Source organism: Macaca mulatta, chromosome 7 (assembly GCF_049350105.2).
Source record: "Macaca mulatta isolate MMU2019108-1 chromosome 7, T2T-MMU8v2.0, whole genome shotgun sequence".
Lineage (NCBI taxonomy): Eukaryota > Metazoa > Chordata > Mammalia > Primates > Cercopithecidae > Macaca > Macaca mulatta.
Genome location: NC_133412.1, coordinates 21,014,313 through 21,028,791, shown reverse-complemented (window position 1 = coordinate 21,028,791; position 14,479 = coordinate 21,014,313). Strand labels below are relative to the sequence as shown.

Here is a 14,479-nt window from a genome sequence, read left to right as displayed (position 1 = left end):
GATTCTCCTCACCCAAGCCCTCTTCCCAGGTCTAGTCATTAACATCTCCCAACTCCTAATGGCCCTTTGGGGCAGTTACTAACTTTCAGAATATCAGGAAAGAGATGAATGAGGAGATGGCACGTCAGGAGGTTCAGCTGAAAGCTGACATGTTCAAGCGGCAGATCATCCAGAGGTCTGCTTCTCCCTTTTCAACCCCAACTTTCCTTCTCAAGTGTTTCCTGAGCTCATTTCTTGTTTCTACTCAACCCCACTTTTCCCTTTGTGACAGAAGATTTGCCCTCAAGGATAAGAATTCTCTGGCTCTAGAATATTGCCTGATTTTTCATCCACTGTGGGGAGCCCTCCATTTATTTTCACCTCTTGACTACAATTTGTTCTCCCCAGTTAGTTTTCTTCACTTTCTGATATGAACTCTTTTTTTCTTACCACACTTTTACTTGAATGTAACTGTCTTTGCTCTTTTTTTTTTTTTTTTCTGCTTTGCAGGAGAAAAAACGTGTCACAGGAGGGACTGAAGTCAAGCCATAGCAAAACAGATGACAGGTTAGGAGTATGTACGTGAACTGGGATAGAAACACATGAAGGAAGAGAGGGTGGAAAACTAAAGATGAAGATTGGCTTTGAGAGAGAATTCATTCATTTAATAACTGCATATTGTAGTAGGTTGACTAGTGGCACCCAAAATAATATGTCCATGTGCTTACTCCATGGAACCTGTGAATGTGACCTTACTTGGAAAAAAAAAGATCCTAGGTTAAGGATCTTGAGATGAGATCATCCTAGATTATCCAGGTAGGTCCTAAATCCAATGGCAAGGGTACTTATAAGAGATGAGAGAGGAGAAGACACAGAGAATAGGAGAAGGCTATGTGAAGATGGAGATAGAGGTTGGGGCTAAAGCCCCCACAAGCCAAGGGAGGCCGAGGAATGCCAGGCAGCTGCCAGAAGGTAGAAGAGGCAAGGAACTTCTCCCCTAAAGTCTCCGGAGGGTGTATGGCCCTGCCAACACCTTCATTTCAGACTCTGGCCTCTAGAATTGTGAGGGAATATATTTCTGTCATTTTAAGATACCAAGTTTATAGTAATTTGTTATGGCAGCCTCAGGACACTAATACAGATACCTTCAATGAAACAAATATGAATCTAGACCCCAAGTGTTCAGCAGTGGACAAAGAAAGCAGAAGCAGAAATGAACTCATTCACTCATTAACAAATAATTACTGGCTAGATGTGGTGGCTTATACTTGTAATCCCAACACTGTGAGAGGCCAAGGCAAGAGGATTGCTTGAAGTTCAAGCCAGAAGTTCAAAGCTGCATTGAGACATGATTGCACCACTGTAGTCCAGCGTGGGCAACAGAGCAAGATCCCATCTCAAAAATTTAGCAGGGTGGGCGCAGTGGCTCATGCCTTTAATACCAGCATTTTGGAAAACTGAGGTGGTCAGGTCACTTGAGCTCAGGAGTTCAAGACTAACCTAGGCAATATGGCAAAATTCTGCCTCTACAAACAAAAATTAGCTGGATGTGGTGGTGTGCTCCTGTGGTCCCAGCTACTTAGGAGGCTGAGGTAGGAGGATCACTTGAGCCTGGGAGGCTGAGGCTGTGGTGAGCCGTGATTGTGCCACTGCTCTGCAGCCTGGGTGACAGAGCAAGACCCTGTCTCAAAAAAACAAACAAAAAACTATAAAGAACAAATAATTATTGAATACTTAGTAGGTGCTTGGGATGTATCGGTGAACAAAATAGACAATAATGCCTTCTTCATGGAGCTTACCTATTAGTAGTGATAAAGAGATAATAAGCAGTGAACATATTAAGTAAATTAATCTGTTAAAATATGATCAGCATTATGGGAAAATTAAAAGTAGAACAGGTTAAAGGAGATTGGGAGTAGAAGGTGGGATTGCAGATGTGTTGTAGTTTTATTTTTTTGGTTTTTTTTTTTTGAGACAGAGTCTTGCTCTGTTACCAGGCTGGAGTGCAGTGGCACGATATCGGCTCACTGCAACCTCTGCCTCTGGGTTCAGGTGATTCTCCTGCCTCAGCCTCCCAAGTAGTTGAGACTACAGGTGCCTGCCACCACACCCGGCTAATTTTTTTTTTTTTTCTTTTTTTCCTGTAGAGACGAGGTTTCACCATATTGCCCAGGCTGTCTCAAACTCCTGAGCTCAGGCACTCCGTCCGCCTCAGCCTCCCAAAGTGTTAGGATTACAGGCGTGAGCCCCGGTGCCCAGCCACAGATGGGTTATAGTTTTAAACAGGGTAGTCAGGGTGACCTCATTGAAAAGGTAATATGAGCAAAGACTTGAAGGAGGTAAGGGGATCACCATGTGGGTATCTATAAGAAGAGTGTTAATAGGCAGATGAAACAGCTAGTGCAAAGGTCCTAAGCTGGAAGCATGCTTGGTGTGTTTGAGAAACAGCAAGGAGGCCATTGTGAATGGAGTAGAGTGAGCAGGGGGAAGAGTGCTGGGAAATGAAGTCAGAGAGATAATGGTGACATGATCCTGTAGGGTTAGGGGTGCCATTGTAGGGACTTTGAAATGGAAAGCAGAACAGAGGAGTGACATGAGGTGACTTACATTTAAGAAGGATTACTTGCTGTGTTGGTAGAAGAACAAGGGAAGGAGCAGAGAGATCAGTTGGGAGGCTATACTGCTGCCTAGGCAAGAAATGGTGACAGCTTAGGCCAGAGTGGTAGCAGTGAGTTAGTGAGAAAAGATTTATTTCGAGGGTATAGAGTCAGCATGATTTCTTGATGGACTGGATATGGTAGGGAAGAGAAGAGTTAAGGATGACACATGAATGATTGAGTTTGGAAGTGCCTGAGTTTAGAGTTTGGGAGTATTTTGGCTCTCATTGTCTTATGCCCCAGCTTTAGGAGGTGGCCAGGACCAGAACCAGAATAATGAGTGGACTAGTCATGTCTTTTTTTTTTTTTTTTTTTTTTTTTTTTTTGAGACGGAGTCTCGCTCTGTCGCCCAGCCCAGGCTGGAGTGCAGTGGCGCGATCTCGGCTCACTGCAAGCTCCGCCTCCCGGGTTCACGCCATTCTCCTGCCTCAGCCTCCCGAGTAGCTGGGACTACAGGTGCCCACAACCGCGCCCGGCTAATTTTTTGTATTTTTAGTAGAGACGGGGTTTCACCGTGGTCTCGATCTCCTGACCTTGTGATCCGCCCGCCTCGGCCTCCCAAAGTGCTGGGATTACAGGCGTGAGCCACCGCGCCCGGCCCTAGTCATGTCTTGTAAATGTTTGTGAAGTCATGATTTTCTCCTTTCAGTACAAGAGGAGCTGGTCAACAAAGGGAAAGTTCGGACTTATCAGAAGTGTCTGAAGTAGGGTCTAATTATGGTGCCACTGAAGAGGATTTAAAAACATCTGCATCAAAAACAAAAGAGACCTTGTCAAAAAAGAGAGAGTACCAGTCTTCCTCCTCTGTTTCCTCCACATCCTCTTCCTATTCTTCCTCTTCTGAATCCAGATTTTCTGAATCTATTGGTGAGCCAAAGAACTATAATAATGAGTTTTTTCCATTTGAATTCAGACTACTCTATAAGACATCTTACTCTTAACAGGAGCTCTCCTACTGTATCTCCTCTCCAATTTTCTGGTTTTTTTTTTTTTTTTTTTTTTTTTGAGACGGAGTCTCGCTCTGTCACCCAGGCTGGAGTGCAGTGGCCGGATCTCAGCTCACTGCAAGCTCCGCCTCCCAGGTTCACGCCATTCTCCTGCCTCAGCCTCCAGAGTAGCTGGGACTACAGGCGCCCGCCACCGCCCCCGGCTAGTTTTTTGTATTTTTTTTTAGTAGAGACGGGGTTTCACCATGTTAGCCAGGATGGTCTCGATCTCCTGACCTCGTGATCCACCCGTCTCGGCCTCCCAAAGTGCTGGGATTACAGGCTTGAGCCACCGCGCCCGGCCAATTTTCTGGTCTTAATGACTTTCTTTTTGCTTCTAATTTCCCCTGTCCTCCTTCTTCACTTTGGGTAAGTGTGGCTGTGGCCCTCTTTGCTCACTGTAAAAAGTGATTTCTTGCTGATGCACCCTTTCCCTCCTTGCTTCCTGTTACCTCTTCCCACCCCACCTTTCCACCCACACCATAGGATTTACCAGCTTTTATCCAACTTTTACAAACCTAGCCATGCTTTTCTGAAGCATTCCTCCCAACAGGTCATTTGGACTGGGAGACTCTTGTGCATGAAAATCTGCCCGGGCTATTGGAAATGGATCAGGATGACCGTGTTTGGCCCAGAGACTCACTCTTCCGATATTTTGAGTTGCTAGAAAAGCTTCAGTATAACCTAGAGGAGCGTAAGAAGTTACAAGAGTTTGCAGGTATGGAGTTAGGGCAGTCATGGGGACCATGGGAATATATATATAGCGTTTATAACTGTGGAGGAGGAGGAGGGTGTCCGCTATTCTGGCATCTCAGCTTCTAAATTTCTGCCTATACCTAAAATAGGCAAATTCTTGGTTTGGTTTGTCACATTCTGGGCATGTGTCCCACTTTTCCCTAACTGAGAGAGAACCTAGAAACTCTGCTTCTGTAGCATGGGACGCCCAAATCCTATGAGGTATGAGAGCTTATTTCCCAAGAAGAGAAAGTCTAATCTCAGTTGTTGGGAATTAGGACAAGGTAGGCTCTTGCTTGATTTGGGCAGCCCACCGGTTTCTGCATGTTTGTTCTCTCTGAAGATTGCATTTCAGACTTGAGCAGCAGGGCCTAAGGCTCAATCTGGAGAGCTATGGGGGATCAGACAATGAGCAGGAGGCCCACAAGTGCTCACTGTCCTAACTCCCTAAAGAAGTTTATGAATTCTAAACTTCTGTTTGTATCTGCCCCTTCTAGTGTCAGCCTCTATAAAGATAAATATGTGATTTAAATAGTAGAGTTTGATGTAAACTGAGCACTATCTTTTCAAAGTTATTTTTCCTAAATTTCATTACTTCATGACTAATTTTGATTAATACAGTTTCCCTCTAAAAGCAAAAAAAAAAAAAAAAAAGGCTGGGCATGGTGGCTCACACCTGTAATCCTAGCACTTTGGAAGGTTGAGGTGGGCAGATCACGAGTTCAGGAGATCAGGATCATCCTGGCCAACATGGTGAGACCCTGTCTCTACTAAAATACAATAAAGCAGCTGGGCATGGTGGCACATGCCTGTAGTCCCAGCTACTCCGGAGGCTGAAGCAGGAGAATTGCTTGAACCTGGGAGGCAGAGGTTGCAGTGAGCGGAGATCACACCACTGAACTCCAGCCTGGCAACAGAACGACACTCCATCTCAAAACAAAGCTAAAACAGAAGAGTTAGGGGCGGATTTTTATAATTTAATGTGTGTTATCTGGGTTTTTCCCCTCATACCTAGTTGAAATCAACTCAGCGTGAAAATAAGAAATTAGAGAGGAGGACTGTGTGTTTGTGTGTGGTGGGCACAGGTGGGCAATGAGGAATTTATAACATTAGAACACGGAATTTAGGGCAAGATGTGAAAGACAGGCTTTGCTTACTTCAAAACGTTGCCTAAATTTAATCCTGTTCCTGCTAGTCATTCTTAGCCCTGCCTTCCCACTTATTCTCTAGGGAGGACAGGGTGAAAAGGAGGAAAATGCAGCAAGGTGGTTTCTTTATTTTTTTTTTTTTTTTTTTTTTTTTTTTTTTGAGACGGAGTCTCGCTCTGCCGCCCAGGCTGGAGTGCAGTGGCCAGATCTCGGCTCACTGCAAGCTCCACATCCCGGGTTCACACCATTCTCCTGCCTCAGCCTCCCGAGTAGTTGGGACTACAGGCGCCCGCCACCGCGCCCGGCTAGTTTTTTGTATTTTTTAGTAGAGACGGGGTTTCACCGTGTTAGCCAGGATGGTCTCGATCTCCTGACCTCGTGATCCGCCCGTCTCGGCCTCCCAAAGTGCTGGGATTACAGGCTTGAGCCACCGCGCCCGGCCAAGGTGGTTTCTTTAATCCTGATAAACTTGTCTATGGCAAAGAGTACACAGAATCATAAAGCTTAATTTAAAGATTAGTAAAAGACTTTTGTGGGAACCTAGAACCCAGAAAAGCAAGGTCTTCGCCAAACATTTACGTATGTAGAATATTCTTAGTTCTCCAGCCTGACAATCTGTTTCCTTTGCAGTGCAGGCACTGATGAACTTGGAAGACAAGTAAAGCAATGGATGGCTTCAATATCCTTGGGCTCAGCAAAAGATAATGAAGGGAATTGTTGAAAATGGAGAATTGAAAATATAAATGTCTGTTCAGATAGAACAATGTCTGTTCATTAAAATTAAAAAGTATAAGTGTGTAGGCCAGGCGTGGTGAAACCCCGTCTCTACTAAAAATACAAAAAAAAAAAAAAAAAAAAATTAGCTGGGTGTGGTGGCGGATGCCTGTAATCCCAGCTACTCGGGAGTGTGAGGCAGGAGAATCACTTGAAGCTGGGAGGCAGAGGTTGCAGTGAGCCAAGATCACGCCACTGCACTCCAGCCTAAGCAACAGAGTGAGACTCTGTCTCAAAATACATAAATAAATAAAAGTATAAGTGTCTAATATATACTGCTGATAGCTGCTCAGTAAGATAAGGCATATTGAAAGGCATAAGGTCAAGAAAAAGAGTTAGTTCAAGCTGAGTGTGGTGATGTGTACCTCTAGTCCCAGCTATGAGCTGAGGCAGGATTGTTTGAGGCCAGGAGGTTGAGGCTGCAGCAAAGTAGGATCATACCACTGCATTCCAGCCTTGGCAACATAGCAAGACCCTGTCTCTAAAAAAGAACAAAACAAGTTAGCTCAGATGCCAGTGGAGACTGTGCTCCTTAGCTTTCTACCCTTTCCACGGCTCCTGAATCCGACTCATTTCTTGACTTTGTCATTATAGCTTCCACCCTTCCTGCAACCTCTGCTGCCTGATTATGGTCCTAATTTTACCCTCTCCCTCCCTGATGCATAGGTAAAGGCCTCTCTGGAGTAAGGAGATCTTCAGAGCTGTTAGTATAACTAATTGAGAAGTATTGTTTCCATTGCCTGTTCTACTAATGTTGCTTCTCTTGTGAACCATTAACTTTAACTGGATATTATTTTTACCTGTTACTGGACCATAAGTCTCTTTATTTCATTTGGCCATTGCTCAGGGCAATGTAAATCAGTAAGTGTTGTACAGGTTTTTAGTGTTAGAAGGGATTTCAGAGTTAATCTATCTCCCATCAAAGCAGGAACACCTTTTAGAACATCACTGAAAGGAGGATTATCCAGGTAATGCTTAATGTTTCTAGTTATTTGGGATTCATTATGTAGAAGGGATCCCATTCCATTGTTAGAAGACTTAAGTCTTTAGACATGTTTATGATTAAAAATTATATCACTTATTGAGTGTTTAACATGTATGAGGATATTTGTATATTTAGTATATATATACTGTATATAGAGTATGTATATTTCATAGAATAATCTTATATGGAAGATAGCCTCCTATTTTTAGAGATCAGAAAACTAAGGCCTAAAGAAATTAAGTAAGTTAAGTAACTTGCCCAAGAGCATATACCAAGTAAGAGGTAGAGCTAAGGTTCTAACTCAGGTTAAAAATTCTGAGTTGAGAAAAAAATCAGTTGAAGCCATTTAAACAACAAAATAGCTTACCGGAGACTGGGAAGTTCATAGGTAGTATAGCTTCAGGATTGATTTAATGTGAAAATTCACTGTTGTTAAATCTGTGGTTTTGTTTCTCTGGAATTTTGCTATCTGCGCTCTCCTCCACGTGTTGTTATTATTCTCAGAGTGGCTTCACTTGGGTAGCCAGATAATTTTCTGAAGCACCTAGGCTTGCTTACCTATTTACCCATATCCAGGGGAAGAAAGCCAGTGAGTCTTTTCTCAGTCAATGAACAAAATGTTTGAGCTTTGGGTCACAATCATGGTTATTCTTGGAGTGAAGATACTGATGGGGAGGAAGCATGAAGCCTCTGGAGTGCTGTAGATATGTTCCATATCTTGATCTGCATGGTGGTCACACAGGTATATATAGATGTAAAAATTCAACAAACTTTACACTTAAAATTTGGGCATTAACTGTATGTAAGTCAATCTCCACTCCTCTACAGACACATCCTGACCACCACTGATTGGACCAAGAAGTTAAATCATATGCTTATGAATTGTTGAGGTAATTCGTAACGAATTGTTGAGGTACTTCGAACGAATTTTTGAGGTAAGGTGAATGTGATGGAATCACTAATTAAGGCTTTCTCCTGAACTGGAGGTAAGGTCAGTAACACCCAACCTGAAGTAAGGGCTGCTACCCAAATGGGGAGGAGATGAAAGGGGACCATAAGGAGGTAATTATAAAGTCCTCACCTAAGAATGTGTCTGGCAAAAAGGCCAAGATGGGGAGAAGGCAAATGAATTGAATGTCCGGAATAAACAAATCTATGAAGACAGAAAGTAGATTAGTGGTTTCTTGGGGGTTGGGGAGGGAGGAATTGAGACTGACAGATAATAGGTATAGGGTTTCTTTGGCAGGTGATGGAAATGTTCTGGAATTCAATAGTCTTGAATAGTTCAACAATATATTTAAAAACACTGAATTGGGCTGTGGGCAGATGGAGTATCACTCTGTCGCCCAAGCTGGAGTGTAGTGGCACAATCTCTGCTCATTGCAACCTCCGCCTCCTGGGTTTAAGCGATTCTCGTGCCTCAGCCTCCCAAGTAACTGAGACTACAGTCGCACGCCACCACGCCTGGCTAATTTTTGTATTTTTAGTAGAGACAGGTTTTTGCCATGTTGGCCAGGCTGGTCTTGACCTCTTGGCCTCAAGTAATCCGCTCCTCCTTGGCCTCCCAAAGTACTGGGATTACAGGTGTGAGCTACTGTGCCCGGCCCCCTCCTGACTTTCTATAGCTGATCTGTGGTCTGTGCATTCTGCATTTTATTCTTTAACTCTTTCTTCAGTGAAAACAATCTGAGTTTAATCCTACAGGAGTGGAAGTTTATTCAACAAATTTGTTGAGTTTGTATGTTCCAAACATTGTTCTAGATACTTGGGATATATCAGTGAATGAACAAAACAGAAATCCCTGTCCATCCTAACTAGTTCCTCATATGATCAAATAATAAAACTTCCATGAAGATAGTAATTTTGTCTCCTCCCCTGTTTTCTGGTTGTTGTTTGTTTGGTTTGGTTTGGTTTTTGAGACAGGGTCTTGCTCTTTCACCCAGGCTAGAGTGCAGTGGTGCAATCATAGCTCACTGCAGCTTTGATCTTCTAGGCTCAAGTGATCCTCCTGCCTCAGGCCCTTAAGTAGTGCGGACTGCAGGTGCATACCACCACACTTGGCTAATTTTTTAAATTTTTTGTAGAGATGGGGGTTTCACTGTGTTGTAATATGTCCAAAACTGAACTTATTCCCACTTCTTCAAACCTGTTCTTCCTATTCTAATCTCAAGAACTGCCAAACAATTTCTATGGGCTCGGAAAGTCCTCAAAGATCTCCTTGCTGCTTAACTTTTTCTGTATTTTGTCTGAAGGTCTTTCACTTAAGATGCTATTTCTTTTTTTTTTTTTTTTTTTTTTTTGAGACGGAGTCTCGCTTTGTCTCCCAGGCTGGAGTGCAGTGGCCGGATCTCAGCTCACTGCAAGCTCCGCCTCCCGGGTCCACACCATTCTCCTGCCTCAGCCTCCCGAGTAGCTGGGACTACAGGCGCCCACCACCACACCTGGCTAATTTTTTTTTGTATTTTTTAGTAGAGACGGGGTTTCACCGTGTTAGCCAGGATGGTCTCGATCTCCTGACCTCATAATCCACCCGTCTCGGCCTCCCAAAGTGCTGGGATTACAGGGTTGAGCCACCGCGCCCGGCCAAGATGCTATTTCTTGTACCAGTTTTTGTGTTAAGATTCTTTAAGTTGGCCAGGCATAGTGGTTCACATCTGTAATCCCAGCACTTTGGGAGGCCGAGGCGGGCAGATCACCTGAAGTCAGGAGTTTGAGAGCAGTCTGGCCAACATGGCAAAACCCTGTCTCTACTAAAAAATACAAAAAATATCTGGGCATGGTGGCTTGTACCTGTAATCCCAGCTACTGAAGCTGAGGCAGGAGAATTTATTGAACCCGGGAGGCAGAGGTTGCAGTGAGCCAAGATTTTGCCATTGTACTCCACCCTGGGCATCAACAGCGAAACTCCATCTCTAAAAAAAGAAGGTTCTTTTTTTTTTTTTTGAGTCGGAGTCTCGCTCTGTCTCCCAGGCTGGAGTGTGGTGGCGCAATCTCAGCTCACTGCAAGCTCCTCCTCCTGGGTTCATGCCATTCTCCTGCCTCAGCCTCCCAAGTAGCTGGGACTACAGGCGCCCACCACCATGCCCAGCTAATTTTTTGTATTTTTAGTAGAGATGGGGTTTCACTGTGTTAGCCAGGATGGTCTCGATCTGCTGATCTTGTGATCTACCCGCCTTGGTCTCCCTAAGTGCTGGGATTACAGGCGTGAGCCACTGCACCCGGCTGAAAAGATTAAGTTGCAGAAGAAGAATTCATCTTGAGCTAGTCTATTCATAGTGGTGATAAGATTTAGTGGATCTGTTCCAGTACCTGGCACATCAAGACACTTTATAATACAAGTGAATGAGCAAAATTGGGTGGGTGAGTAATAGTATCTCTATTTTACAGATGAGTGAATTATAGAAACTTCTTGGGGTCACCAGACTAATAAATATGGAACGAAGACCTAGAATTCAGAGATCTGATATCAAAATGCAAATATGACTTAACTGTCTTAATCAGGAGAGTCAAAGGCTGTGCTGCAAGAATAAATTAACCCCTACATCTCAGTGATTTAAGTATTAAGAAAGGCATATTACTCACTCGTGGAGGTTTCAATACTGATTGGGTAACTGTTCAAGGCAGCTACAGTAAATTTTTATTATTCGTGATACTTATGTTTTATAAAGTTGCAGCAAACAACTGAATTAGTGACTACTGAACCATTGCTCCCAGGAGAAATACAGGGTTAAGTTCCTGTGGGCCTCTGGTCACAACATTTTCATCAACTGATCAAATATATAACCTTGGTTTTCTTTGTGTTTCTGTTTATAGACACCTTATTTAATATATGTTGTTGATTGATTAACATTGAACTCATGGCCAACAACACTGTGACTCATGCCTGAATGAAGCTTTTCTTTTCTTTTTTTTTTTTTTTTTGAGACAGAGTTTCGCTCTGTCACCCAGGCTGGAGTGCAATGGAGCGATCTCGGCTCACTGCAATATCTGCCTCTCGGGTTCAAGTGATTCTCCTGCCTCAGCCTCCTAAGTAGCTGGGATTACATGTGCCCGCTATCGCGCCCAGCTAATTTTTGTGTTTTTAGTGGAGACGGAGTTTCACCAGGTTGGCCAGGCTGGTCTCGAACTCTTGACCTCAGGTGATCCACCTGCCTCAGCCTCCCAAAGTGCTGGGATTACAGGCGTGTGCCACCTCGCCTGGCAATGAATGAAGCGTTTCTAGCATAGTTTATAAGGCACATTACAGCCTTCTTGCTCTTAAGAACACCGCACAACACTTTGGCATTAAGTGTAAGAGCCATTTTAAACAGTGAAATCACCAACAAATAGCCCCAAAATGCAAAAAGTGCATCACTAGATAGACCTTAAAAAAGACACTTACCGGCCGGGCGCGGTGGTCACGCCTGAAATCCCAGCACTTTGGGAGGCTGAGGTGGGCAGATCATGAGGTCAGGAGATTGAGACCATCCTGGCTAACATGGTGAAACCCCGTCTCTACTAAAAATACAAAAGATAGCTGGGAGTGGTGGCACGTGTCTGTAATCCCAGCTACTCCGGAGGCTGAGGGAGGAGAATCACTTAAACGAGGGGGTCAGAGGTTGCAGTGAGCTGAGATTGCCACTGCACTCCCACCTGGTGACACAGCAAGACTCCGTCTCAAAAAAAAAAAAAAAAAAAAAAGAGACACTTACTAATATTTACACCACGAGAGCTGCAACAAGAAAAGAAGGCACAGCACTGCCTTGTTCCACTTCAGCTGGGAACATGTGTATCAGGTGACTCAAACTTGTCACTTCTCAATACAAGTCTGTGAATGACCTCAGTAGCACTGTAAGTATTGATTTTGGGTTACAAACACATTTAGTGACGAGGCAAATCCACTAATACAGAACTCACAAGTGTCGAAGACTGACTGTAAATGCTGTGGTAGTTTGGAGCCTCGGGCTATTTTGACCTTGTGACACTGCCATCTCAACATGTAGTTTCTAGGTTGCCTCAACAGCGAAGAGATTGTTGGAGGCTCATTTGCTAGCTCTTAAATTCTTTGGTCAACCACAGTCCATTGAACAGAACTAATCACCTGAGCCCACCTAACCGCAAGAGATCTGGAAAATGTGAGGAACACCTAGATATCTAGTAAGCAATTAATATTTCAGTTACAAAAGCCAAAACAAAAAAAGAGAAAAATAATTGTACTTTACAAAGGGAGGCATCTGGCTGGGTACAGTGGCTCACGCCTGTAATCCTAGCACTTGGGAGGCTGAGGCAGGCGAATTGCCTGAGCCCAGGAGTTTGAGACCAGCCTGGGCAATGTGGCGAAACCCTGTCTCTACTAAAAATACAAAAAAAGCAGCTGGGCTTGGTGGCGCGCACCTATAATCCCAGCTACTCAGGAGGCTGAAGCATGAGAATTGTTTGAACCCTGGAGGTGGAGGTTGCAGTGAGCTGAGATCACACCACTGCACTGCACCCTGGGTGACAGAGTGAGACTCAGTTTCATTTTTTTTTTTTTTTTAAAGGAGGCATTTGTTCTTGTCAGGCAGAGAGTGCCCTGTGGGAGTTTTGGGGAGTGAGGATGTTTCAGAGTTCTCAACTCCTGTGGCTCTTCCCAGGTATATCCATTCTAACTGGCAAATCACAGAGTGTTCTAGTTATCACCAGTCTTATCCATTTCATTTTAGCAGGACGTATGATTAATTTCTTGTTCTGGACCCTTGTAATTTAAATTTGCTGGTTGTTCTCTGTTTCCATTTGGTCATCTGTAGGTTGGAACTTGTCTCGCTCTTGTTGAACTTTATCAAATTATAAGCAATAACCAATACACTCAAATAGCCTAGTATATTTGACATAAACCCTAAGCACTTCGCCCTCAGTTTGCACATAGTCTGAATCCTTAGCAGCAAGAAAATTGCTTAATCAGCGGCTTACAACAGCAGAACATGGACTGCCAGGAAATTTTCCATGCTGAGTTGAGGGAATCCTCATTGTTTCTCTCTCTGGTTGACTCAACTAGTTCCATATTTGTTCTGAAGGTCTTTCACTCAAGATACAACTTCCAGATAATCGTTTATGTCTTCATTAGAACTCCTTTAGTTTCAAGTAGAAAAAATCATCTTGAGCTATTCTAATATAGTAATAGTAACATTGAGTGAATGTTTATTCTGTACCGGTGTCTGGCACGTAATAAGTGCTTAATCTTTGTTGAATGAATGCTAGACATTGCACTAAGCACTTTAAATGCATTATCTAATTTAATCCTCACAAAAACTCTACACTAGGATTTTTTCCTTTTTACAGTAAAAACAACAGCAACAACAACCACAACAACAAAAAACCAAAAACAGAGATTTAGAAGCTGCCCCAGGACACACAGCTAGTAAATGCTGGAACCAGGGTTTGAACCTAGACCATCTCATTTTTTGCTACCCTATGAGGAAAAAAGAGAATTTATTATAAGAGGGTTGTTACAGAATGAAGGGCAGAAATTCAGAAGGATTACAGGATGTGCTGGAACCGGAAAGCTGTTGGGAACTCGGGTCATATTCTCCCTCAGATTCATCTGTCTGCTTTTTAGACTAGATGTGGTATCCTTGATGGGCAAAGGGAATGTTGGTAAAATTACACAACAGATCATTTCACGCATCTCAACTTTTGATTTGCCTTGGAAAATCCCATCATTGCTCCCAGCTGTCTTGTGACCCGGGTTAAGTCATTCCATTTCTTTAGGCTTCAATTCCTCTGTCTATAAAATGAGAAGTTCTTACCAGAGGATTCCTCAGGTCTCTTCTGTGATCCTGGGAGGCCGAGGCAGGAGGACTGCTTGAGTCCACGAGTTCGAGGGTGCAGTGAGCTAGGATAATACCACAATATTCCAGCCTGGGCCACAGACCAAGACCCTGTCTCTAAATAAATAAATATATAAAACTAAAACTCCGTGATCCTAAGTGAATCTTCTAGGTCAGAAGCACATTAATAATGAAGTTCCATGTGTGAATTTGAGGGAGAGAATGGGGAAGGGTTCTAGGGAAAGGAGGACAGAATGAAAGTTTGGGTGTAGCTTCAGTGTTGAATTGCTTTTAGAGTTGGTGCAAAGTGAAGGCCTTTGGGGAGATATAAATGGAGAATGGAAAAGACTTCTAACCCTGGCCTAGGGCGGTGGCTCAAGCCTGTAATCACAGCACTTTGGGAGGCCGAGGTGGACAAATCACTTGAGGT

At 43.6% G+C, this 14,479-nt stretch overlaps 2 protein-coding genes across 26 annotated transcripts in view; both read left to right on the top strand.

Moving 5' to 3' along the window:
* The window catches only part of CATSPER2 (cation channel sperm associated 2), a 22,677-nt gene extending 13,552 nt beyond the window's left edge, over nucleotides 1-9,125 (top strand). For 7 of the 12 annotated variants that reach the window (XM_015142083.3, XM_015142078.3, XM_015142090.3 and 4 more), the window contains 4 exons: nucleotides 76-175; nucleotides 490-546; nucleotides 3,286-3,503; nucleotides 4,176-5,011. In XM_015142083.3, the coding sequence (XP_014997569.2) occupies nucleotides 76-175; nucleotides 490-546; nucleotides 3,286-3,503; nucleotides 4,176-4,444 (644 nt within the window). In that variant the 3' untranslated portion in view covers nucleotides 4,445-5,011. Of the gene's footprint in view, nucleotides 1-75; nucleotides 176-489; nucleotides 547-2,126; nucleotides 3,504-4,175; nucleotides 5,012-6,135; nucleotides 6,293-8,940 lie in introns of those variants that run through there. The other 5 variants (XM_015142085.3, XM_015142087.3, XM_077939276.1 and 2 more) reach the window with 5 other exon arrangements.
* STRC (stereocilin) overlaps nucleotides 9,043-14,479 on the top strand; it is a 25,912-nt gene continuing 20,475 nt past the window's right edge. For all 14 annotated transcript variants that reach the window (XR_013395537.1, XR_003731219.2, XM_077939264.1 and 11 more), the window contains exon 1: nucleotides 9,043-9,305. The gene's annotated coding sequence lies outside the window, so the exon portion shown is untranslated. The remainder of the gene's footprint in view (nucleotides 9,306-14,479) is intronic.